Source organism: Pseudophryne corroboree, chromosome 10 (assembly GCF_028390025.1).
Source record: "Pseudophryne corroboree isolate aPseCor3 chromosome 10, aPseCor3.hap2, whole genome shotgun sequence".
Lineage (NCBI taxonomy): Eukaryota > Metazoa > Chordata > Amphibia > Anura > Myobatrachidae > Pseudophryne > Pseudophryne corroboree.
Window position 1 is genome coordinate 180054907 of NC_086453.1, and position 23799 is coordinate 180078705.

General features: G+C 46.0%; 1 protein-coding gene across 1 annotated transcript; it reads left to right on the forward strand.

Moving 5' to 3' along the window:
• Positions 1 to 2805: 2805 nt before the first annotated feature.
• Positions 2806 to 5534, forward strand: LOC134965233 (putative nuclease HARBI1). The gene is made up of 4 exons (XM_063941734.1): positions 2806 to 3305; positions 3390 to 3762; positions 4075 to 4096; positions 5105 to 5534. Exons 1-3 carry the CDS (start codon positions 2915 to 2917, stop codon positions 4076 to 4078), a joined length of 768 nt encoding a protein of 255 aa, XP_063797804.1. The 5' UTR covers positions 2806 to 2914; the 3' UTR covers positions 4079 to 4096; positions 5105 to 5534.
• The last annotated feature ends 18265 nt before the right edge of the window (positions 5535 to 23799 follow it).

Below are 23799 nucleotides of genomic sequence, written 5' to 3' on the forward strand. Positions count from 1 at the left end.
GCCGGACAGCTATCTGGCTTACCTCCCGGATGACCCCGTCTTGAAACCGATTTAGGCTCTCACCATACCTAGCGATTTCAAGCAGGATCTCCGGGATAGCAGAGGGTTGGGTGGGGGGGCCAGTAGGAACCTGCAGAGGTGGGATTTGTTGGCCCACACTGCCAGACTCACTAGGTCCCTCCACCTCAGCCTCAACCACATAACCGGCCTGTGACTCAAACGGATCACCCCCCTGTGCTGTGTTTTGTGGCAAGCAAATAGAAGAATGTGTGGGAAAAAAGTAGGATACAAAATTAGTTTGTTATTAGAAATACTGTCAAAATTACAGCCAACTAAATGTGTAAACTTACCTTCCAAGTCATGTCCCGTCAGGATCTCAGGCAGGTCCGTGTCCATATGAGACACCCCTTGGCCCTCCTCATAACTGACACAGGGCATCGCCATCTCCTCCAAGTCAGTATACTCCACAGCGACAGGTGCTCCTCCACCTGTAGCCCTTGAGGCATTCCACTCCGCAGCCCTCTTTGCCTTCAGGCGGGATTTGAAGTCGGCCCACCTACATATGTATTGTGAAAGAGGGACAAAGTAGAGTCTTATTATTTGTCTAAGCTAATATATAGGACACATGTTCTGCTTGTGTTTGCTAGACATAACATCACATGTAACTACATTTTTTAGTCAACTTAGCACAGAAATAGGACTGTCAATATGCACTTACCGTCGTCTCACTTCCTGTGATGTTCTGACGACAGAGCCAACGTCATTCACAGATTTTGTGATGTCTCTCCAGATGCGAGCTTTTGAAGCTGCCCCCATGTTTTTTGGGCCTCTATGGATTTTGGACATGGCCTGCGTGACCAAGACACGCAACTCCCTCTTAGTGAATGCAGGCTGTCTTTTCTTCCGTCTGGAGGTAGCCTGTGAGGTTTCTTCTTGTTGGTCATCACCATCTTCCTCCTCACTAGCAGCTTCTGCCTGTTGTGTTTGTGTGGCTAAAGCCAATTCTTCCTCAGTTTGGTCACTTTGTGTGTGTGGCAGGGTATCCCCACTCAATTGTTGTGGTTCAGAAGCAGACATTTGCAGAGTACTAGGTCCTGCCTCTTCAACATCCGCAGAGGCGTATTCCAGCATGCGCCTTTGGCAATCTAGGCGTCTTTTCCGCAATGCCATCTCCTGCTCTGCAATGCGGTCCATCTCTGCTGCGATTTGCTCACGAGAAGCCATGTTTGTGATGACGTGTACGGCGAGGTGTGTGCGCTTATATACCTACGTGCGAAGCGTTAATTCACACAGGTGTACACAATCTGGTTGATTGCACTGCTTATTTAAGGGCCTACTTTGCACGCTGTGAGTGTAGGTAGTTTGGAGTTTCACTTGAGTTTGTTGGCTTGTGCGTGAAGGTGCTATAGGAATTTGCAGAGTGAGTAATTGTCAAGCATACATTTGTCCTTTCGTTTGCGTTTTGAATATAGACATTTTTTTGTTGCGTTTTTTCATTTGTGAGTATTCAGGAAATCTTCTTGGTAATTTTTTGAATTAAAAGTTTTTTTTTTTGGTTTTTTTTTTAATTTTTATTAAAAAACACAAATATATTTTGCAAGTCCATTTTTGTAAATAAACCTGTGCTTCTTTGATTTGACTGTCATTTTTGTTCTCTTGTAGGAGTTGTTTTTTGGGTGAGGAAACCCTTGTATATTTTGAGTTTTTGGTGTGCAAGAAAACACAAAAACTTTATTGATTTTGGATCAGGTAAGTGCCCTTTGCCTGTGTTGTTGTTTGTTTGTTTGAATGGTCTGTATGTTGTTTTTGACTGTCATTTTTGTTCTCTTGTAGGAGTTGTTTTTTGGGTGAGGAAACCCTTGTATATTTTGAGTTTTTGGTGTGCAAGAAAACACAAAAACTTTATTGATTTTGGATCAGGTAAGTGCCCTTTGCCTGTGTTGTTGTTTGTTTGTTTGAATGGTCTGTATGTTGTTTTTGACTGTCATTTTTGTTCTCTTGTAGGAGTTGTTTTTTGGGTGAGGAAACCCTTGTATATTTTGAGTTTTTGGTGTGCAAGAAAACACAAAAACTTTATTGATTTTGGATCAGGTAAGTGCCCTTTGCCTGTGTTGGTGCCTGTTTGTGTTTGTTCAAAGTGTTGTTATTATGTTTCTTTGCCATTTTGTAAAGACAAGTATTTTTTCTTACCTGGATTGATCTGCAAAGTAGTGTTTTTCTTGCCTGGCCTAGCTACTAAATGGTTTTTTTTTGTTACTTGATTGAATTTTTTCCTTTATTTTATTTTTATTTATATTTGTTTTATGGTGTTTGTGATGTGTTTGATGCTCAGAAATCTAGAAACTTACATTTTTGGTTTTTCTCAAATTAACATATGTAGTTTTTTTTTATATTTTTTTTTTTTTTCATTTTGATCCTGAATTGAACCCAGAAATAATGTCGTACGCTCCTGCAGTAAGTTGACTCCACCTTTTTTTATACATTTTTTGTTTGTATATTTTTTAATAAATAATTTTGGAGTATTAAACATTTTTTTGTTTTTATCTCAAAAAAGTGTGTTATGTCGATATTTATCGCAGCAGAAGCCCTACCTCCCCAACCCACGCCAGCACTCCCACCCCAACCGCCAGCCCCACAACTACAACCGGCTCCTCATCAACCAAGGCAACGGAGGCGTGCTAGGCCACCAATTTTCAGAACCCGTGTCCTACTTTTTGGGATGCCAGATGATGTGGTGGTGCGTAGATACAGGCTGCCACCACATCTAATCCTAGACACTCTCTCCATTATAGAGAGTGATCTGGAGTCTGAAATTCGGTATCCTACAGCAATACCACCATTGACACAATTCCTTGCTGTGTTACATTTTTTGGCTACAGCCTCATATCAACATGTTGTGGGAGACCTGGTTGGCATGTCGCAGGGCCAGTTCAGTAAGGTCCTGCGGCGTGTCTGCCAGGCTTTCCTAAAGCGGGTGAAGCAATTCATTGATATGCCTTTGGATGTTGGTGCCCTAGATGTGGTGAAGCGGCAATTTGAGGAAGGTGGTAGTCGCTTCCCACATGTTATTGGGGTTGTGGATGGCACACATGTTGCTATTCAGCCACCAAGACATAATGAAGAAATTTATAGAAACAGGAAACTGTTTCATTCTCTGAATGTAATGGTTGTTTGTGGGCCATCCCTCCAGATCCTTTCCCTGAATGCCAAGTTTACTGGAAGTTCACATGATGCATATGTCATTAGACAATCAGGGATATGGCAGAGATTAAGAGCAAGTCAACGAGCAGACATGTGGTTATTGGGTGAGTTTGAAGATATTTTTTATCTTAAAAATAAATGAAATTTTATAATATACTCTTTTTAATTTAAGGTTTTTCCTCAAACAGGAGACCGTGGATATCCTTGCACCCCCTGGCTCATGACTCCTTACCGTAATCCCAGGCCAGGACCACAGATGGCATTTAACTCCGCGCTTACTGCCACTAGGCAGCTGGTGGAGCGCACAATTGGTGTCCTTAAAGGGCGGTTTCGTGTGCTCCACCGCACTGGTGGCGACATCATGTATTCGCCGGAGATGGCAAGTAAAATAGTGGTCCTGTGCGCAATACTACATAATATCGCGGTAAGGAGTAGTGTAGAGCTTCCTCAGGCAGAGGAATTGCCTGATGAGGAGCCAGGGGTTGTTCGACACTTCGGTGGTGGGAGTGTTACACGGAGGGGGAGCCAAGTGAGGGCAAGGATTGTTGCCGAATATTTCAGGTATAGTGTTTTTATATTATTTTTATGTTAAAAAAAACAAAGCACAGAATGCTTATGTTTTGTTTGTAATGTTGACATTTTGTTTGAGATTGTAAGGTCATTGTGTAATGGTTTTGGAGTTTTTATTTATTTGTCATTTTTAAAAAAGTAAAAATCCGTTAACACGTTAAGCTTACAATTTGAGATTAGTACAAAATATAATGTGATGTGGCTAAATAGTGTCCTTATTTGTTTTATATCCTAAAATCTTGATTATTTAAACAAACACAAAAACAAATGAAATTGAATGTTGCCCACTTTGTGACTGTCCAGCTGAATGATCACACAAACTGTGGTGAGTACACAGATATGTTTACAATTTTATTCAAAACTGTGTGTCTCTGTGTCTGTTTGTGTTATGGTTTTTTTTTGTTTTGTTTATTTTTATGCAAAAATTTACTTCTGCGGATGCGTTTTTCCGCTCGTGCGAAATAACACTGCTCTTCACAGCATTGCAAAGATCAATAAAGTTATTAGAAATGACAACAGATTTATGACCAATCACATGCTAACAGACGCTATAAATATATGCCCAAATAAGGAAAACGCCATTGCCAAGATGCGTGCTGCACCGTTCACCAGGCGTGAGCTCCGCGTCCTGGTTGCGGTGATGGACCGCCGCGTAGGCCGCGTTGGGCACTTCATCCCAAATCGGGTGAAGCGCGAGGCCTTACCGGAGGTCCGCCGCCTGCTGCGGACTCGCGTCCGCAGCAGGCGGTCAATCATTCAACTTGAGAGGAGATGGAGTGATCTCCGCAGGAGGACTCCCGAGCTGTTGGCGGAGATCCGCCAGCAAATACGTTCTATGCATACACGAAGTAAGTTACATTACATAAGAATATTAGCAAACATTGTGCAAATATACACTAAGTGGTAGGCTAATTGCAACGCTGAGTGTGTTTTTTTACAAAATAGGACAGTGTGTGTGGTTAGGGCAAACAGTACTGACTGTAGCAAACTGTCACCAAACAAGTGCATGTTTTCAAGAATTAATAACCAGCCAGGAAACTGTTCCCAAATACTTGATCATTGCTGCCTATATAATAAGGTGCCTTGAATAGTGATCTGGTGATGTTGCCTAGACCAATCAATATGACTCAATGGACTAGATTACGGAATGAGCTTCAAAGTAAAAGTTAGGACTCATTTTGTTTGCTGTGGCCAACATGAATAGGATTTATACATGTTTGATTTTCATTTCTAAAAAACACTGTATTTTACATGGAACAGAACATTGAAAATTGAAATTGTTTACTATGTAATTTCACATGTAAACTAAATGTTGTCAAAAATATCATTATAGGACAACAACAACGGCAGACCTCTCCGCCCCCTTCCCCTTCCCAGTCCCCCTCCCCTTCTCACTCCCCCTCCCCTTCTCACTCCCCCTCCCCTTCCCAGTCCCCCTCATCTTCCCAGTCCCCCTCATCTTCCCAGTCCCCCTCATCTTCCCAGTCCCCCTCAGCTTCCCTGGCCCACACCACTTTACACTCCCCTTCTCACCACACCTCTCCATCTCTTTCTGGGACCCCTTCTCCTCCTTCCCATACCCCTTCTCCTTCAACTTCTAAATCACCATCTCTGCCCCCCTCACCCTCTATTGGCTTAACTTTCTCTCCGCCCCCCTCGCCCTCTCAATCAGACCCCCCCTCTGAAATTCCAGCACCAATCCAGCCTCCTTCCCCCATCCAGCCTCCTTCCCCAATCCCTCCTCCTTCCCCAATCCCTCCTCCTTCCCCCATCCAGCTGCCTTCCCCCATCCAGCCGCCTTCACCCATCCAGCCAACATCCCCACCCAGTGAATGGGCAGAGGAAGCCCCTGAAGCCAGTTCAGGGAGTGTTCATGTTGCCGTGGAAAGTAAGTTTTTTTTTTTTTTTTTTTTAAATGATTACCTACTTACACTTACAATGACAAAACATGCAGTGTTGTACTGTTTGAAATCTTGTACCAAGGACAAAAATTTGTGTTTTTCTTCATGGTGTACATGTTGCATTTACATATTTGTGAGTGTCATTATATGTACAGTGTTTATGTGTGCAATGTTTTGTGTGTCCACTCTAGGTTGACACTCATTAGGTAGCCAGGGTTGCCAGGACAACAGGGTTTATATGTAGTTTTTTTTCTGGGAAACAGTTAGACCTGAGTGGAGTTTAGTATGTTGTTGGTCTTTTACACTTGTGCCTGTGTAGTCTTAATATTTGCACTTACAAAACACATGCTTCACTTTGTTATGCAGCCTAATGACACAGTGATTTGTGTTGTGAAAGTTACACTCACAAAATGACTATTTGTTAAAGTCAAACCTGTTTGCAATTATTTAGTAAGGGCAGCTTTCAGGGAGTGTGGGAATGCTAGGATATGTTGGCCTTCTGAAGATGTTGATATGCAGTGTGATGATGCAGCACCAAACCCCTTAAAAATATTAAAAAAACACTCCAGATGTGAATGAATGCCAACATGGTGTAACAGTGACGAAGATGGTAGTTATCTTTAACATGGGATGTCGCCCATAGCAACCTATACAAATAAACTTTACAATTGGGGAACCACTTCTACAAGATAATCATCTTATTTTGGCTTGTTTGCTATGGGCAACGCTCCATCTTAAAATGAACTCACATAGTAGTAAATGTAGCCCATGGTCTAGAATACTGTAAAAAGTATCCAAAAAAGCCTGAGCAGGCTTGTGTGTTTTTCTGCTAATGATTGTACCATAAAACAGCCATGATGTATAAACTTTGCCATTAAGCATGCCTGTCCAAACTGCGCAACTGCAACTGTAGAGAAACTACACATCCCAGCATGCCCTGACACAGGTTTGGCATTCCCTGGCCCCAAAACTGAGTTAACGCATGCTGGTATATGTAGTTTCACACCAGCTTGAGGGATGCAGTTTGGACATGCCTGCATTAAAGTGTGCTTTGTGCCTTGCTTGTATAATAAGCAATGTGAGTAAGTTAGTAATGTTTATGTTATCTTTTAATTTCAGATGTTGCTGTTGGAGATCCCACATCGTTGCGGGAGATTGTGGGAAACATGAGGCGACATCTCCAGGCCTTGCTGGGTCTGCTAGATGATATGGAAAATTTTTGTTAATTTTTTTATGTTTTTTAAAACCAAAAATTATCTTATCATTTCTAAAAATCTAAAAAAAAAAAAAAAAGAAAATTATTATACTTAAGCGGGTGTTTATTATTTAATAATGCAATAAAGGAACAGCAGATTGCAGAACAAACATTTCTTACATTAAACATTTCATACAGCTAACGTAAGTTATTTTAAAAATCTAAAACAAACATGTTATTGGCTAAATAAACATGCAAAAACCTTCATTCACATACAAAAACTCTACTTTAATAAATACAGAAAACACATTAGACCAAGCACATTGCAAACATCTATATTTATATTAAACGTGTAAATAGAAATAGGTTCTTTTATGGCTACAAAGTGTTCTTCAGGTATTTATAAAATACTTAATTGATCATGAACATTACAATTCAGTCACTAATTGGATTTGTAATTGAGGAGGGCTTGTGGACTTTTAATTGGAAGGTGTTATTCCACTTAATAGTAAAAAAAAAAAAGGTGGTGCGTTTCTCCGCAAAAGTGAGCACTTTAACTGATAAATGTGTAAATCTACGACTACCTAGTATTTTTACGAATAAGTATGTGTTAATGCGATGGGTTCGCATTGCTGCGATGTTTTTGCATTGCTGCGATGTCATTTGGCGTACGCCCACTTTGTGTAATAATGCGTGCGAATGAGCAAAAATACGTTGGGGGCGGATGTTCGCAAAATTACTACATTAACGCAACTTTACTAATAGGTTGTGCGAACGAAAAACTTAGCGATCAACTCGGAATGAGGGCCATGGTTTTGCCCAACTGCTAACAAAAATCCTGCTGCAATCAACTAGAAGGTCTAGCCATGGGCCATGGCAGCAGCACCCTCGCCCCAAGACTTTCCAGATAGTGGGCATACCCAGCAACAAGGGGGAAGTTAAAAAGAAATAAAATTAAATCTTATGAGCACATTATATGATACACCTTCAGAATTTAGGAAACTATATCATTCTTTAGAAATATATATTTTCTTGCTTATTACACCAACCGTATCCCAATCACTATTCACTCAATCTTATATGTCAGCCAAGCAGTCAGACAGAGCATACACAAGATCATCTGCAATCACAGGCTACGTGGCAAAGTAATTTTCATATATGCAAATTATTTTGCATCTTATTAATTTTGTCTATAAAAAGGACCACATGTCCTCATAACTAGCTATGTGCGCTGTGTGCCTTGCACACAGGGCAGGATAACCTGGGGCGCAATCTGCCGGCAGCCCAATGTACACAGGTGATGAGTACCTGTCAGCTCCACCTCCCCCCGCCCCAAAGCCGAAGTTATCAATACTAACTGCTGCTGCGGGGTTCCTCTCCTCCACGGGCAGTAATAAAACAGAAGGGGGTGGGCCAGCCCCTCCCCTTCCTCTCATGATGTAGTGACTGGCCTTGGCGCAGGGATCCGCTGCTGCTGGCGCCAATGACAGGGGCATTCGCGGCGCTGCTGCCAGCACCAATGACAGGGGGATCTGCGGCGCTGCTGCCAGCGCCAAATACAGGGGGATCCGCTGCTGCCGAATGAAGGTACACAGTGCCGTCTGTATGGGGGTGGGGGGGGGGAGCAAGGAGGAACACAGTGCCGCCTGCACAGAGGAGAAGAAGTACACAGTGATGCCTGTACTGGTGGGTGGAATGTCTGTCTCAATCCTTGGTCCACCCTCTCTCTCAGTCTCTCACCCTTCGATCTCTTTATTTATCTCTCTCTTTGTCACAACTGAGGGCCTGAGCTGACGGGAGGCAGCCTCAGTTGTAGGGGCTGAGATGTACCGGAACCTGGGAGGTTGTATCAGACCCCTGGACATGTAAGTAACATGAATAATAACTGCCCGAAGGCGTGACCACGACAACTTGGATAAAAGTCAATGATGTTTATTATGACAACTCCGCAACACAGCAGCAGTAATAGAAAACATAAAAGTCAGCAAAGAATAAATACAGTTCCTGGGTACTACAGGGTGGCAGGAGCCACAGGGCACTGGTAGTGTGAGATAGTTCTTATAATCTTCTAGATGGAAAGTCCTTACCAGGCCCGACTGTAGCAATGGAGATAACCCAGGATTGTACCAGCTGGTGTTCCAGGAAAAGCTGGGTTGCTGAAGATAAAACGGCTGCTGTGGATACTGGCTGGAACCAGACTGTTGTTAGCACGGAGTGGATACTGGCTGGAACCAGTTAAATAATAAATGAAGCTTGAGAGCGATGCAATATGAATGAAATGTAGAACTTGAGAGCGGAGAAATAATAATACCGGTGGAGAGTGGTAAAGTGTAGAAAGGACACCGGCCCTTTAAGAGAAGCTGTACTCTGCTGGAAGCTGGGCTGGAAGCAGGTAATGTTGTAGCTGGAAACAGATGAATCCACAATGGATCGGAGAGTCAGGCTACACCGCAGGTGGAATGCTGGTGCGGGTCTCTATGGTGGAAGTCTTGAGACAGGAGCTGGAACCTGGAAGACAATCACAGGAGAGAGACAAACAGGAACTAGGTTTGACAACCAAAGCACTGACGCCTTCCTTGCTCAGGCACAATGTATTTATACCTGCAGCAAGGAAGGGATTGGCTAGGCAATTATGCAGATTAACAATACTGACAACAGATTGGAGTAAATGATCAGCTGACAGAATCCAAGATGGCTGCGCCCATGCAGACACTTGGAGGGAAGTTTGGTTTGTAATCCATGTGGTAATGAAAACAGCAATGGCGGCGCCGGCCACTGGAGACAGGAGGCGCCAGGCTGACAGATGCACATCCAACCACGCGGACACAGCGGAGGCTGCGGCTGACGTAATCGCCTCTCAGACACTCTGCATGCAGAAGTTCAGGGACGGCGGCGGAGGCCGCGGGAGACGCCATGCCAGGTGTAATATGGCGTTTACTGTGACAGTGTCCCAGAGTGACAGGAGAGGATACAGGAATGTACACATCAGGATAACAGATGGGATCCGGTCCTGGAGCGCTGAGCCAGCCTTAGGAGGCATCTGATGGGTAAGAAATGGCGTCCAGATACCCGGATCGTGACAGCACCCCCCCCTTTAGGAGTGGCCCCAGGACACTTCTTTGGCTTTTGAGGAAACTTGGAATGGAATCTCCGGACCAAGGCAGGAGCATGGACATCAGAAGCATTGGTCCATGAACGTTCCTCAGGGCCATAACCCTTCCAGTCAATAAGATATTGTAGTTGACCGTAACGGTGACGTGAGTCCAGGATCTTGGCTACTTCATACTCAACGCCTCGTTGAGTTTGGACTTTCGGAGTTGGAGGAAGTGAGGAATGAAACCGATTCAAGATCAGCGGTTTCAACAGGGAAACATGGAATGTCCTGGGTATTTTTAAGAAGGGAGGCAACTGAAGTCTGTAAGCAACAGGATTGATGACTTGTTCAATCTTGAAAGGACCGATATAGCGAGGTGCAAACTTCATACTGGGAACTCTTAACCTCAAATTCTTCGTGGATAACCATACCCGATCACCCACCTTGAGAGCAGGAACTGCTCGACGCTTCTTATCCGCAAACTTCTTGTACCTGAACGATGCCTTGAGCAGAGCTGATCGTACGCTCTTCCAGATATTGGCAAACTGATGCAAGGTGATATCCACTGCGGGAACAGAAGTTGCTGGAAGCGGTTGGAACTCAGGGACTTTAGGGTGGAATCCAAAGTTAGTGAAGAATGGTGTTGAAGCAGATGAAGAATGATACTGGTTGTTATGACAGAACTCGGCCCAGGGAAGTAATTGAACCCAGTCATCTTGAGAGGAGGACACATAGATGCGGAGGAAGGCCTCCAAGTCCTGATTCACCCTCTCGGTTTGACCATTGGTCTGAGGATGGTAAGCCGTGGAAAACTTTAGCTTGACTTGGAGGACTTGACATAAACTTCGCCAGAATTTGGCTGTGAATTGAACTCCTCGATCTGAGATAATTTCTTCAGGAAGACCATGGAGTCGGAAGATCTCTTGTATGAATACTTGAGCCAACTTGGAAGCTGACGGAAGACCGGTGAGAGGAATGAAGTGTGCCATCTTGGTGAACCGGTCAACTACCACCCAGATGGTATTGAACTTGTTGCACATGGGTAAATCTGTAATAAAATCCATCGACAAATGGGTCCAAGGTCGACGGGGAACAGATAGTGGAACCAGTTGCCCCGCAGGCGACTGGCGGGATACCTTATGTTGAGCACACTTTGGGCAAGATGCAATAAACTCCAAGACGTCCTTTTTCAGAGTTGGCCACCAATAGGACCTAGAGATAAACTCCGGGGTTTTTTGGATACCTGTATGTCCGGCAAAACGGGAAGCATGGGCCCAATGCATGAGCTTCTTCCTCAGCATCGGTTTCACAAAACTTTTCCCTGATGGGGGCGTAGAGTCCATCCCTACCGTGGAGAATGCCAACGGATTTATAATAGGATGCTTGTCTGAAGACTCTGACTCATTTTCTTGCTCCCATGAGCGGGAAAGGGCATCGGCCTTGCGATTCTGAGAGCCCGGACAGAACTGGAGTTTAAAATCGAACCTGGAAAAGAAAAGTGCCCATCTGGCCTGACGAGGGTTGAGACATTGTGCGCCTTTCAGATATAAAAGGTTCCTGTGGTCTGTAAGTATGGTGATTGAATGAGAAGCTCCCTCCAACAGATACCTCCACTCTTCTAGAGCGAGCTTGATGGCTAGCAACTCCTGGTCGCCAATGGCATAGTTGCGCTCAGCTGGAGAGAACTTCCGGGAGAAGAAACTGCAAGGGTGTAAATGGCCATCTTTAGCCCTCTGAGATAACACCGCTCCTACTCCAACGGAGGAGGCATCCACCTCTAAGATGAAAGGAGAGTCGATGTCAGGCTGTTTCAGAACAGGCGCAGAGATGAACCTTTGTTTTAAAAGATGAAATGCTTGCATGGCTTCTTCAGACCACTTGGACGGGTTAGCACCCTTCTTAGTGAAAGCAGTAATAGGCGCCACAATGGTGGAAAAGTCTCGTATAAACTTTTGGTAATAGTTGGCGAACCCTAAGAACCTCTGGACCCCTTTGAGGGTTAAGGGTACCGGCCAATTTTGGATTGCTTGTAGTTTCTCAGGATCCATCTCTAGTCCGGAACCGGACACAATGTACCCTAGAAACGGAATGGACTTGACTTCAAAGACGCATTTCTCTAATTTGCAATAGAGATGATTGACACGGAGACGGGACAGAACCTCTTTAACCCAAAAACGATGTTCCTCTAAATCATTGGCAAAAATGAGGATATCGTCTAGATAGACCACGACATGACGGTATAGAATGTCTCTGAAGATCTCATTGACAAAATGCTGGAAGACAGCTGGAGCATTGCTCAATCCGAAGGGCATGACGAGGTACTCATAATGTCCGTCACGGGTGTTAAAGGCGGTCTTCCACTCGTCACCCTCACGGATCCGGATGAGATTGTATGCACCTCTCAAGTCCAGCTTTGTAAAGATGGTAGCTCCGCTAACTCTGTCAAAGAGCTCAGTAATCAGGGGTAAAGGATAACGGTTCTTGATGGTAATGTCGTTCAAACCTCTGTAGTCGATGCACGGCCGCAGACCACCATCTTTCTTTTTTACAAAAAAGACGCCTGCGCCGGCTGGGGAAGAAGAAGGTCGAATGAACCCCTTTGCTAGGTTCTCTTTAATGTATTCCTCCATAGAATGCGTCTCAGGCAGAGACAACGGATAAGTTCGGCCTCGAGGTGGAACCTTCCCTAGAACGAGATCAATCGGGCAGTCCCATTCTCTATGAGGAGGAAGGATATCAGCAGAAGCTTTACTGAACACATCCGTGAAATCTTGATATGGAGGAGGTGGAACATCAGACGACCTGGGGGAGGAAGAACAGACAGGCAATACTTTAAACAAACATGTCTCAGCACAGGAGGAACCCCATGCCAGGATTTGCGTAGTCGTCCAATCAATTGTAGGATTGTGAAGACGGAGCCATGGAAGGCCCAGGACCACAGGATGTGTGGCTCTTGGAATCACTAAAAAAGAAATAAGTTCGGAATGAAGAACTCCCACTCTCAGACGAACTGGTAGAGTCCTTAAAGAAATAACTGCATCAAAAATTTTGCTGCCATCCACGGCAGTTAAAGAAATGGACGAAGGAAGTCTCTCGGTGGGTAGGGACCACCGTTTAACATAGGCTTCGGTAATAAAGTTCCCAGCTGCTCCGGAATCAAGGAGGGCAATGACGTTCCGATAACGTTGAGCAACTTGAAGCGAGACTGGGAGATTACAATCTTGAGGAGATGGAGAGGAGATCATTACTCCTAGCCGGCCCTCTCCTTGGCGAGCTAGGATTTGGAGTTTCCCGGACGTTTGGGACAGGCATTAATGGTGTGAGACGGAGCTGCACAATAGAGACAGAGAGACTCGGAGAAACGTCTTCGGCGCTCAGCAGGAGTTAAACGGGAACGGCCAAGTTGCATGGGCTCATCTTTAGATGGTGACAGTTGACGAGGAGGAGGAGCAGAAGATTTTGGAGCAGATGATCTTCCACGCTCAGTTGCTCTCTCTCTGAAACGTAAATCAACTTTCGTGCAGAGTGAGATTAGCTCATCTAACTTAGAAGGTAAGTCTCTGGTAGCTAACTCATCTTTAATACGCTCAGATAAGCCATGCCAGAATGCAGCATACAGGGCCTCGTCGTTCCATGCCAGTTCGGATGCCAGGATCTGGAACTGTATCAGATATTGTCCTACAGTACGTGACCCCTGGCGTAAACGGAGAATCTCGGATGAAGCTGAGGTTACCCGGCCTGGCTCGTCGAAGATGCGCCTGAATGTTGACACGAAGGCAGTGTAGGAAGATAGCAGGGTGTCGGACCTCTCCCATAACGGTGATGCCCAATCAAGGGCTGAGCCACTGAGAAGAGAAATAATGTAGGCAATTTTTGTACGGTCACTGGGAAAATTGCCAGGTTGTAGCTCAAACTGAATCTCACACTGGTTGAGAAATCCCCTGCAGAATCTTGGAGATCCGTCAAATTTTGCTGGCGTTGGAAGATGAAGACGTGGAGCAGAAATGGGTAAGGTGGGTGGGGTTATAGCTGGAGTCCCTGTGGTTGACGCACCAGACGCGCCTGATCCACGGAGAGTTGTCTGAATCCCATCCAGCCGAGTAGAGAAATCCTGGAGACAGCGGATGATGTGGCCCTGTGCAGCCTCCTGATGTTCTAGTCGGGCTGCCAGTTCTTGCATCGGCCTGGCCGCTTGATCCTGGTCTCCGGCTGGATTCATTAGGTCAGTGCTTACTGTCACAACTGAGGGCCTGAGCTGACGGGAGGCAGCCTCAGTTGTAGGGGCTGAGATGTACCGGAACCTGGGAGGTTGTATCAGACCCCTGGACATGTAAGTAACATGAATAATAACTGCCCGAAGGCGTGACCACGACAACTTGGATAAAAGTCAATGATGTTTATTATGACAACTCCGCAACACAGCAGCAGTAAAAGAAAACATAAAAGTCAGCAAAGAATAAATACAGTTCCTGGGTACTACAGGGTGGCAGGAGCCACAGGGCACTGGTAGTGTGAGATAGTTCTTATAATCTTCTAGATGGAAAGTCCTTACCAGGCCCGAATGTAGCAATGGAGATAACCCAGGATTGTACCAGCTGGTGTTCCAGGAAAAGCTGGGTTGCTGAAGATAAAACGGCTGCTGTGGATACTGGCTGGAACCAGACTGTTGTTAGCACGGAGTGGATACTGGCTGGAACCAGTTAAATAATAAATGAAGCTTGAGAGCGATGCAATATGAATGAAATGTAGAACTTGAGAGCGGAGAAATAATAATACCGGTGGAGAGTGGTAAAGTGTAGAAAGGACACCGGCCCTTTAAGAGAAGCTGTACTCTGCTGGAAGCTGGGCTGGAAGCAGGTAATGTTGTAGCTGGAAACAGATGAATCCACAATGGATCGGAGAGTCAGGCTACACCGCAGGTGGAATGCTGGTGCGGGTCTCTATGGTGGAAGTCTTGAGACAGGAGCTGGAACCTGGAAGACAATCACAGGAGAGAGACAAACAGGAACTAGGTTTGACAACCAAAGCACTGACGCCTTCCTTGCTCAGGCACAGTGTATTTATACCTGCAGCAAGGAAGGGATTGGCTAGGCAATTATGCAGATTAACAATACTGACAACAGATTGGAGTAAATGATCAGCTGACAGAATCCAAGATGGCTGCGCCCATGCAGACACTTGGAGGGAAGTTTGGTTTGTAATCCATGTGGTAATGAAAACAGCAATGGCGGCGCCGGCCACTGGAGACAGGAGGCGCCAGGCTGACAGATGCACATCCAACCACGCGGACACAGCGGAGGCCGCGGCTGACGTAATCGCCACTCAGACACTCTGCATGCAGAAGTTCAGGGACGGCGGCGGAGGCCGCGGGAGACGCCATGCCAGGTGTAATATGGCGTTTACTGTGACAGTGTCCCAGAGTGACAGGAGAGGATACAGGAATGTACACATCAGGATAACAGATGGGATCCGGTCCTGGAGCGCTGAGCCAGCCTTAGGAGGCATCTGATGGGTAAGAAATGGCGTCCAGATACCCGGATCGTGACACTCTTTCTCCCACCCTTCTCTCTGTCTGCTTCTCCCCATCTCATTCTTTCTGTCTGTCTCATCCTACTCTCTCCCCTTTTCTCCTCTCTCTTTTCTTCTTTCCCCTCCCCTCTTTATCTGTCTCCTCTTCTCTCTCTCTTACCCTTATCTCTGTACACCAAAGTACACTTCACTACACTACACTCTAAGGGTAGGGGGTGTAAGTGGGACTCTGCCTGCCATAATGTGTAAAAAAGGGGGATGCTGTCTGCCGTAATGTGTAAAAAAGGGGGATGCTGTCTGCCGTAATGTGTAAAAAAGGGGACGCTGTCTGCCGTAATGTGTAAAAAAAGGACGCTGTCTGCCGTAATGTGTAAAAAAGGGGACGCTGTCTGCCATAATGTGTAAAAAAGGGGGACGCTGTCTGCCGTAATGTTTAAAAAAGAGGGACGCTGTCTGCCGTAATGTGTAAAAAAGGGGGATGCTGTCTGCCGTAATGTGTAAAAAAGGGGACACTGTCTGCTGTAATGTGTAAAAAAGGGGACGCTGTCTGCTGTAATGTGTAAAAAAGGGACGCTGTCTGCCGTAATGTATAAAAAGGGGACGCTGTCTGCCATAATGTGTAAAAAAGGGGGATGCTGTCTGCCGTAATGTGTAGAAAAGGAGGACGCTGTCTGCCGTAATGTGTAAAAAAGGGGGATGCTGTCTGCCGTAATGTGTAAAAAAGGGGACGCTGTCTGCTGTAATGTGTAAAAAAGGGGACGCTGTCTGCTGTAATGTGTAAAAAAGGGACGCTGTCTGCCGTAATGTGTAAAGAAGGGGCTCTGTCTGCCGTAATGTGTAAAAAGGGGGACACTGTCTGCCGTAATGTGTAAAAAGGGGACGCTGTCTGCCGTAATGTGTAAAAAGGGGCTCTACCTGGTGTAGTGCCGCTACTGTGAGGCGTAATTTGAATAATGGAGACTACTGTGCACCATTATATGAATTGGTATTATTTTGTGGCTACACCCCTTTCCAACGAAGCCACACCCCTATATTTTTTGCGCGCGCCTATGCCGCACACTGCCGTGGTTTACGTTAAGGGGGGGACGCTAATGCCATTTCTTGCACACAGCGCTAAAATGTCTAGTTACGGCACTGCATGTCCTCAAACAAAACAGGCCCCACAGGTGCGTCGGCCCACCGGGAATCTTCCCTGTTAACCCTATGGCCAATCCGCCTCTGCTCAACATTATAAAGAAATTACAAACTCATAGTGTCTCTAGCCATTTTTCTAGGGTACATAATGGAGATGCAGCTTCTCTAACTATTGTTGGTGTAGTACAATTTATCAGTACCAAGAGGGAGGTGATAGATTTAGGAGACTATGGGGTATATGCAATTGCGGTCGAATTGACGCCAAAGTCGAAAAACGGGACATTTTCGACAAAAAAAACATGTCGAATTGGATTTGTCAATGCAATACAGTACTTTTCGACAAAATATCTTCTGTTTCAGACTCGACTTTTTGCAAATCGACATTTTCAAAATTCGACATGTCTGCAATGGTCAAAATGCGGCTTTTTGACAAAAGTATATTCAATTGAAGAATGACGATTCGACAACAGTGCTTTTCGACAGCAAATTCGTCATTTTCAGTCCGCCTCACTTTGCTGGCGGGATCTAATAAAAAAAATTTAAAAAATGATTTTTTTTTTGCTTTTTGGATTGCTAATAGCATATCTATTTATATTTGAAGGGATTATCTACTTGGTTTGTCTTTTTTGACACACAAGTATTATTTAATTGATTTTTTAAAATAATATTTTTTTCTTCACTCTGCTGAGGGAAATGTACCCATGATTCCACAGTTTTACCCAGGATACACTTCTGCAAAGCCCCTCCTATCTCCTCACTCCCGGTTTTTTGAGACTTCAGGGAGAAGGAGCCATTACAGTCAGCTCTGTTGTGGAATCGTTTTTTTAGGACAATCCCTGCGTTTTAAAACACATTTATATCCTATTTTTGTACTGACTACAATAATGGGGCCTTTTTCTGATGTTCATGCTGGCTGCAAGCATGGAGGAAGAAAGGGTTGGTAGACATCAGGATCAAGGTCAGCAAATGTCTGCATTGGGTGAGCCAGTATTGCGGGTTTCATTTCCAGTCCACGCCAGTATCACACTAGGCGTGAACTGGAGGATCTCAGCGAGTTTGAGGTGATTCAAAATTATTGCTTATCGACTCGCGACATATATTCGCTGTACGCTCTGTTGGAGGCCGACCTGGAACCTCGGGCACGGTCCAATCGCGCAGTCAGCGGTTTCCAGAAACTGCTGGCTACGTTACATTTTTTGGCGTCAGGCACATTCCAGCCTACACTGTCTCAAACATGCGGTTTTTCACAGTCGACACTGTCGCGCTGTATAACCCAGGTCATTAGGGCTTTCCGCAAATTGACGATCCAGTTCATCACATTTCCAGAGACGGACAGCGAATGTCGTGAGATCAAATTAGGCTTTTTTACCAAATACAATTTTCCCAATGTTCTGGGCACGATTGACTGTACCCACGTGCAGATCAGACCGCCACGGAATTCGGAAGAATGTTTTCGGAATCGAAAACATTTCCATTCCATGAATGTACAGGCGGTCTGCATCGAGGCAAATAATTGAGCGTGCCTTCGGTGTCCTTAAAAGCCGGTTTCGATGTTTAGACACTTCCGGCGGTGCTCTTTTGTATTCACCGGGAAAGGTTTGCGGCATGCTAAATGCATGTTGTATTTTACACAACATATGTGTCGCAAACCGTTTGCCGGTGACTCTTCGTCGCAGTGCTTTCCGACGCGGGAACCGTTCTTCTGCTCTACCGGTGGGTATGGACGAAGGAGATGATTCCCGACGGAAATTGATCCAAAGCTTTTTTTTCCGTTGCCTGTGAGTATACTTGTAACATTTGTATTATCGTGTAAACTGAGATTGTAATATTCTAAAAAAACATCTTTATTTATGTATTTCAGAGTTTTTGGATGTGTAGTCACGCAAGTGCCGGAGGGTTGCATTTGGGGCCACTGTAACCTGCTTGTGTCGTGTTGCTTGTACCTTGTCTTTTCCATACCAGGGGGACACTATTACCAATAGCTGGAACCTCATAGAATTCTCTTCCACAGGTCTTGCGGAGTAACCTTCCCAAGTGGCGTGAATGTGAAGAGACACAACATTTCTCCTGATGTACCATGGGCGACCTACTTGTTATGTGGACCTGACCCTCCGCCATGTAGCAGACAACCCCCCTCAGGTGAGATGTATTGCCCAAATCTCCCTCCTGGCCAAGTCACCCCTGCATGTCCAAAGTGCAGCCCTCCGGCATTTGCAAAACTGCACATCCAATCATGCCCTGATACACCAATGCTTGTCAGGGAATGTTTGGATGTGTAGTTACGCAAGTGCCGGAGGGTTGCATTTGGGGCCACTGTAACCTGCTTGTGTCGTGTTGCTTGTACCTTGTCTTTTCCATACCAGGGGGACACTATTACCAATAGCTGGAACCTCATACTATTCTCTTCCACAGGTCTTGTGGCGTATCCTTCCCAAGTGGCTTGAATCCTCATGGATGAAAATCCAGGGGGATTCTCCAATACTTAGGGGGACATTTACTAAGCAGTGATAAAAGTGGAGAAGTGAGCCAGTGGAGAAGTGCAGAAGCCAACCAATCAGTTGCTCTATATACTTTTATAGTATGCAAATTATAAACGTCACGTCAATGCTGATTGGTTGGCAAGGGCAACTTCTCCACTGGCTCACTTCTCCACTTTTTTCACTGCTTAGTAAATATCCCCCTAAGTATTGGAGAATCCCCCTGGATTTTCAAATTGTATACCTTACATCCAAAAGGTTTAAATGAGGCATTGGATTATACATGTTTAGATTAACATCGTGGGGGTCATTTTGCAGCGCTGCGATCAGATAGCTGCTGCCTATGGGGTAGTGTATTCTAGCTTTGCAAGTGTGCGAATGCTTTTGCAGCCGACAGCACAAAAAAGTTTTTTGCCGTTTCTGAGTAGCTCTGGACTTATTCAGCCGCTGCGATCACTTCAGTCTTTTTGGTCCCGGAATTTACGTCAGATATCCACCCTGTGAACACTTGGACACGTCTGCGTTTTTCCAAACACTCCCAGAAAACAGTTGACACCCACAAACGCCCTCTTTCTGTCAATCACCTTGCAATTGGCTGTGCGAATGGATTCTTTGTTAAATCCATGCCCAATACCGATCCTCTTTGTACCCATAAGACACACCTGTGCATTGCGGTGCATATGCATGCACAGTTTTGCCGAGATTTAACCTGATCGCAGCACTGCAAAAAGTTGCTAGCGAGCGATCAACTCGGAATGACCCCCCAATGTTGGGTCCATATTTCCCTGTGTGCACATATGTGTATACATTTGTGTGTACACAGTCTTTGTAAACAAGTTGTCCCATTGGGATCGTTTAGTAACCACCAAGGCAGTTATTTGTATCGTTATGGGAAGGCAACCTGGGCGGTGTGGGGATTTAGTTTTAAACAATTAAATTATCTATTAACGCTCAGGTTTTGCTATTAGGGATAAATGCAAGCTGCCAGGTTGCATTGTTGCATTGCTGTACCATTGAAAGGGTTAAAGGGCCCCATACACTAGAACGATATGTCTAGAGGCTGAAGTCGGGGCGATTTCCCTTGAACTCTCCCGGGAGCTTCTTAGGAGTGTTTACATACGATTCCAAATGACTTGGTACAATTTTACTTTCTGCTGCGGAGTACACTGGGCTCCACAAGGATAGGTCAATGGGGTGTAGAGTAGGATCTTGATCCGAGGCACCAACAGGCTCAAAGCTTTGACTGTTCCCAGAATGCACAGCGCCGCCTCCTATATCACCCCGCCTCCCAGCACAGGAGCTCAGTTTGTCAGTTGGTGCTGCAGTAAGCAGGCACTTAACAGAGGGGCTGCTCCAAGCAGCCCTAAGAAAAGCTTTTTATGAGGTAAAAAGTGAAGACTTCAAGGGCAGCAGCGGTGGTAAATGTCTTGTGACACTCACTGCTGCTGCTCCAGCTCTCCCCAGCGGCGCTGTACACTCCCGAGCCCTGATTGCCGGGTACCTACAGCGGAGGCTCCGGTTTTCTTCACGTTAGACACACACGGCTGGGGCTCTCCAGGATCACGTGGCCGTGTTTCGGGAGGTGGTAAGTGGGTCCCGCTTGCGGAACCCGGTCTTTATCGCGATCCGGCACAGTCAGTGGGAGGCAGGCCGCGTGCGCTGGCGGTGGACACTGTCGCAGTACAGGCGACCCCACTAGATCATCAGGGCATGGGCGCAGGTCAGGTTTTCTCTCTAAACCAATTCTTATATCGCCCACACTACCCGGTGGTTTTGCCAGCAGAGGGGATAAGGCTTAGACCTGAAGCCCCTCCCCAAGCCCCAGGGCACCATTTCTAGTAAGTGTGCCCGCCCTGGAGCTGCATATCTGTCTTTTCCTCACTCCCTGTCAGTGTCTGCGGCGCCATTATCCCTCAGCTCACTGTTCCTGGGACTGCTTGGGCAAATCCTCCTATGTAAAGCCACCTGGTTGTCAGCGCTGTGCCTTTACATGACACTTAAGTATTCTACCTGCCTTTTTAGACAGTGATAGTTAAGAAAGAGTGCATTTAGTCAGGGTTTTATAGTACAATTACCCTGTGATATACATCCAGTTCTTACTGTGTACTGTTATATCTATTGTTATATAGCTGTGTAAGCTAGTCCAGTGCAGTATTATTGTCAGTAATAACCTCTGCATTGTAAAAACTGTGACTTTCTGTGTGTGCATTTGATAGCTGAGTGGTGTCCATTTCGTGTCTTTCACTCAGCCTGCTATCCCTATATTCCATGACCTGAGGGGGCTTGGTGCGTCAGGTGTTATCTAATATAGGATTTTCACAAAGATATACTGTATTATGTATTTTTCTCTGTGATTTAGTCACCATATCTCTCCTTTATCTCTGCTAGTGCTGACTACACTGCTCAGGGGTTTGGGTTCAGAGGTATAGTGCTGCTGATAATTGTACTGTGTTAACCTCATACTACAAGTTATATCATGTCTGCTTCTGAGGGTAACGGTTCTGGGGCTGAACACATTGCCGGTGTTGCTGACGCCACGGGGCCATATGAGGAGAATATAGCAGCTGTGGGCTCTGGTTCTGGGTGCTCCTTGCCCCCCAGTGGGACTGTGGCAATGGAGGCACATACTGACCCACCGTGGGCCGCTTTTTCCACGCTTCTGCATACGCTAGTTCATAAACTAACTCCCCCTATGGGACCCCCAATGCCGGTACAACCGTATGTGGTCCCTGCAGCTAACCCGCCGTGGGCGGACGATTTATCTGCTCAATTAAAGAAGTTGAACCAGTCCTTGACTACTAAAAAGTCTGACCAATGCTCGCCTAAGTCCAAGAGGTCCTCTAAGCGAGCGCTTATCTCCTCACAATCCACTGCTGTCACTGACATCTCGTCTGATGAAGACGGCACATATACTGACCCCTCAGGTTCTGACTCAGATACGGCTGATGGGGAGGGTAGTTCACATGTGGATGTTCCTGATCTTTTGGAGGCTATTAAGTTGATTCTGCAGATTACGGATGATCCCGAGCTATCAGTCCCTCCTGAGAAACCAGATAGGTTCAAGCGTCAGAAGGTGGTTAAGCAAGTTTTACCTCACTCTGACCACCTAGTGGATATACGTCAGGAACCCTGGGAAAACCCGGGTACGAAGTTTGTGCCTCAAAAGAAGATGCTGGCTCGCCATCCCCTCACGCCAGAGCTGTCTAAAAATTGGGAAACGCCTCCTCCAGTAGACTCACATGTGGCTAGGATGGTGGTTTCCTCAGCTCTACCTGTCACTACTGTCACGTCTCTAAAAGAGCCTACGGATAAACGTGTGGAGGGTTGTCTGAAAGCGATTTACACCCTCACGGGTGCTGCACAAAGGCCCACTATTGCAGCTACATGGGCTGCAGAGGCTATTCAAGCATGGGCCTTGGAGTTAGAAGCTGAAATCTCTTCTGACCATGCTAGACAATGCTTGTCATATATTGTCACAGCTTCTCGATATATTAAAGAGGCGGCTTCTGATGCCGGTATCCTAGCAGCCAAGGCCTCTACTACGTCAATCCTGGCTCGCCGGATATTGTGGCTGAGATCCTGGTCTGTGGATCTGGACTCTAGAAAAACCCTGGAAGTACTCCCTTTCAAGGGAGATATTCTGTTTGGGGAGGACTTAAATAAGATTGTGGCTGACTTGGCTACTGCCAAAACTGCCTGTCTGCCTAATACCGCTCCTTCTGTGTTGAAGGCTAAAGGTACGTCCTTTCTCCCCTTTCGTCCTTCAGGTAAAGCAAAAGGTCAGGCATACCATAAGCAGGCCCGCACTTCCAAACCTGGTAAGCCGAAGCCCAAAAGAGCCTGGGCTGCCCGTCAGCCAGCTGCCAAGACCAATAAGCCTGCCCAATGACGGGGCAGGCCTCCCCCTGGGGGATCCCAGGGTGGGGGGGCCGGCTTCTAGGGTATAACCAGAAATGGTTGAAGACCACTTCAGATGCCTGGGTACGGGAAGTCGTCACTCGAGGTTACGCCATAGCCTTCAAATACCGACCCCCTCATCCATTTTGACAGACAGACGTCCCTTTGGACCAGACAAAGGCAAAAACTCTACACTCGGTAGTACAGACCCTCCTGGATACAGGAGTCGTAGTACAGGTGCCTCTTGCTCAGAGGGTCCGGGGGTACTATTCTCCGCTGTTTCTAGTCCCGAAACCGAACGGGTCCTCCCAGCCCATTCTCAACCTCAAGGCATTGAACAGGTTTGTGAAGGTTTCCAAGTTCTGTATGGAAACCCTTCGCTCTATAGTTCTAGCCTTGGAACCTGGGGACTACATGGTCTCCCTGGACATACAGGATGCTTACCTGCATATTCCTATAGCAGTGTCACATCAACAATACGTGAGGTTCGCTATTGGCAACCTACATTACCAGTTTCGGGCGTTACCTTTTGGTTTAACAACGGCTCCGCGAGTCTTCACCAAAGTTATGGTGGTGATGACAGTGGTACTCCGCCGTCAAGGGGTCAGGATACTGCCGTATCTGGATGACTTGTTAATCCTGGCAAATTCCCCATATCTTCTCCTGCGTCATCTGGATATGACGGTCCGGTTTCTACAAGCCCACGGGTGGCTCCTTAACTGGAAGAAATCCTCCCTGGTCCCTGCTCAGAGACTGGTGCACCTGGGAGCGTTGTTGGACACTCACAACCAGAGGTTGTTC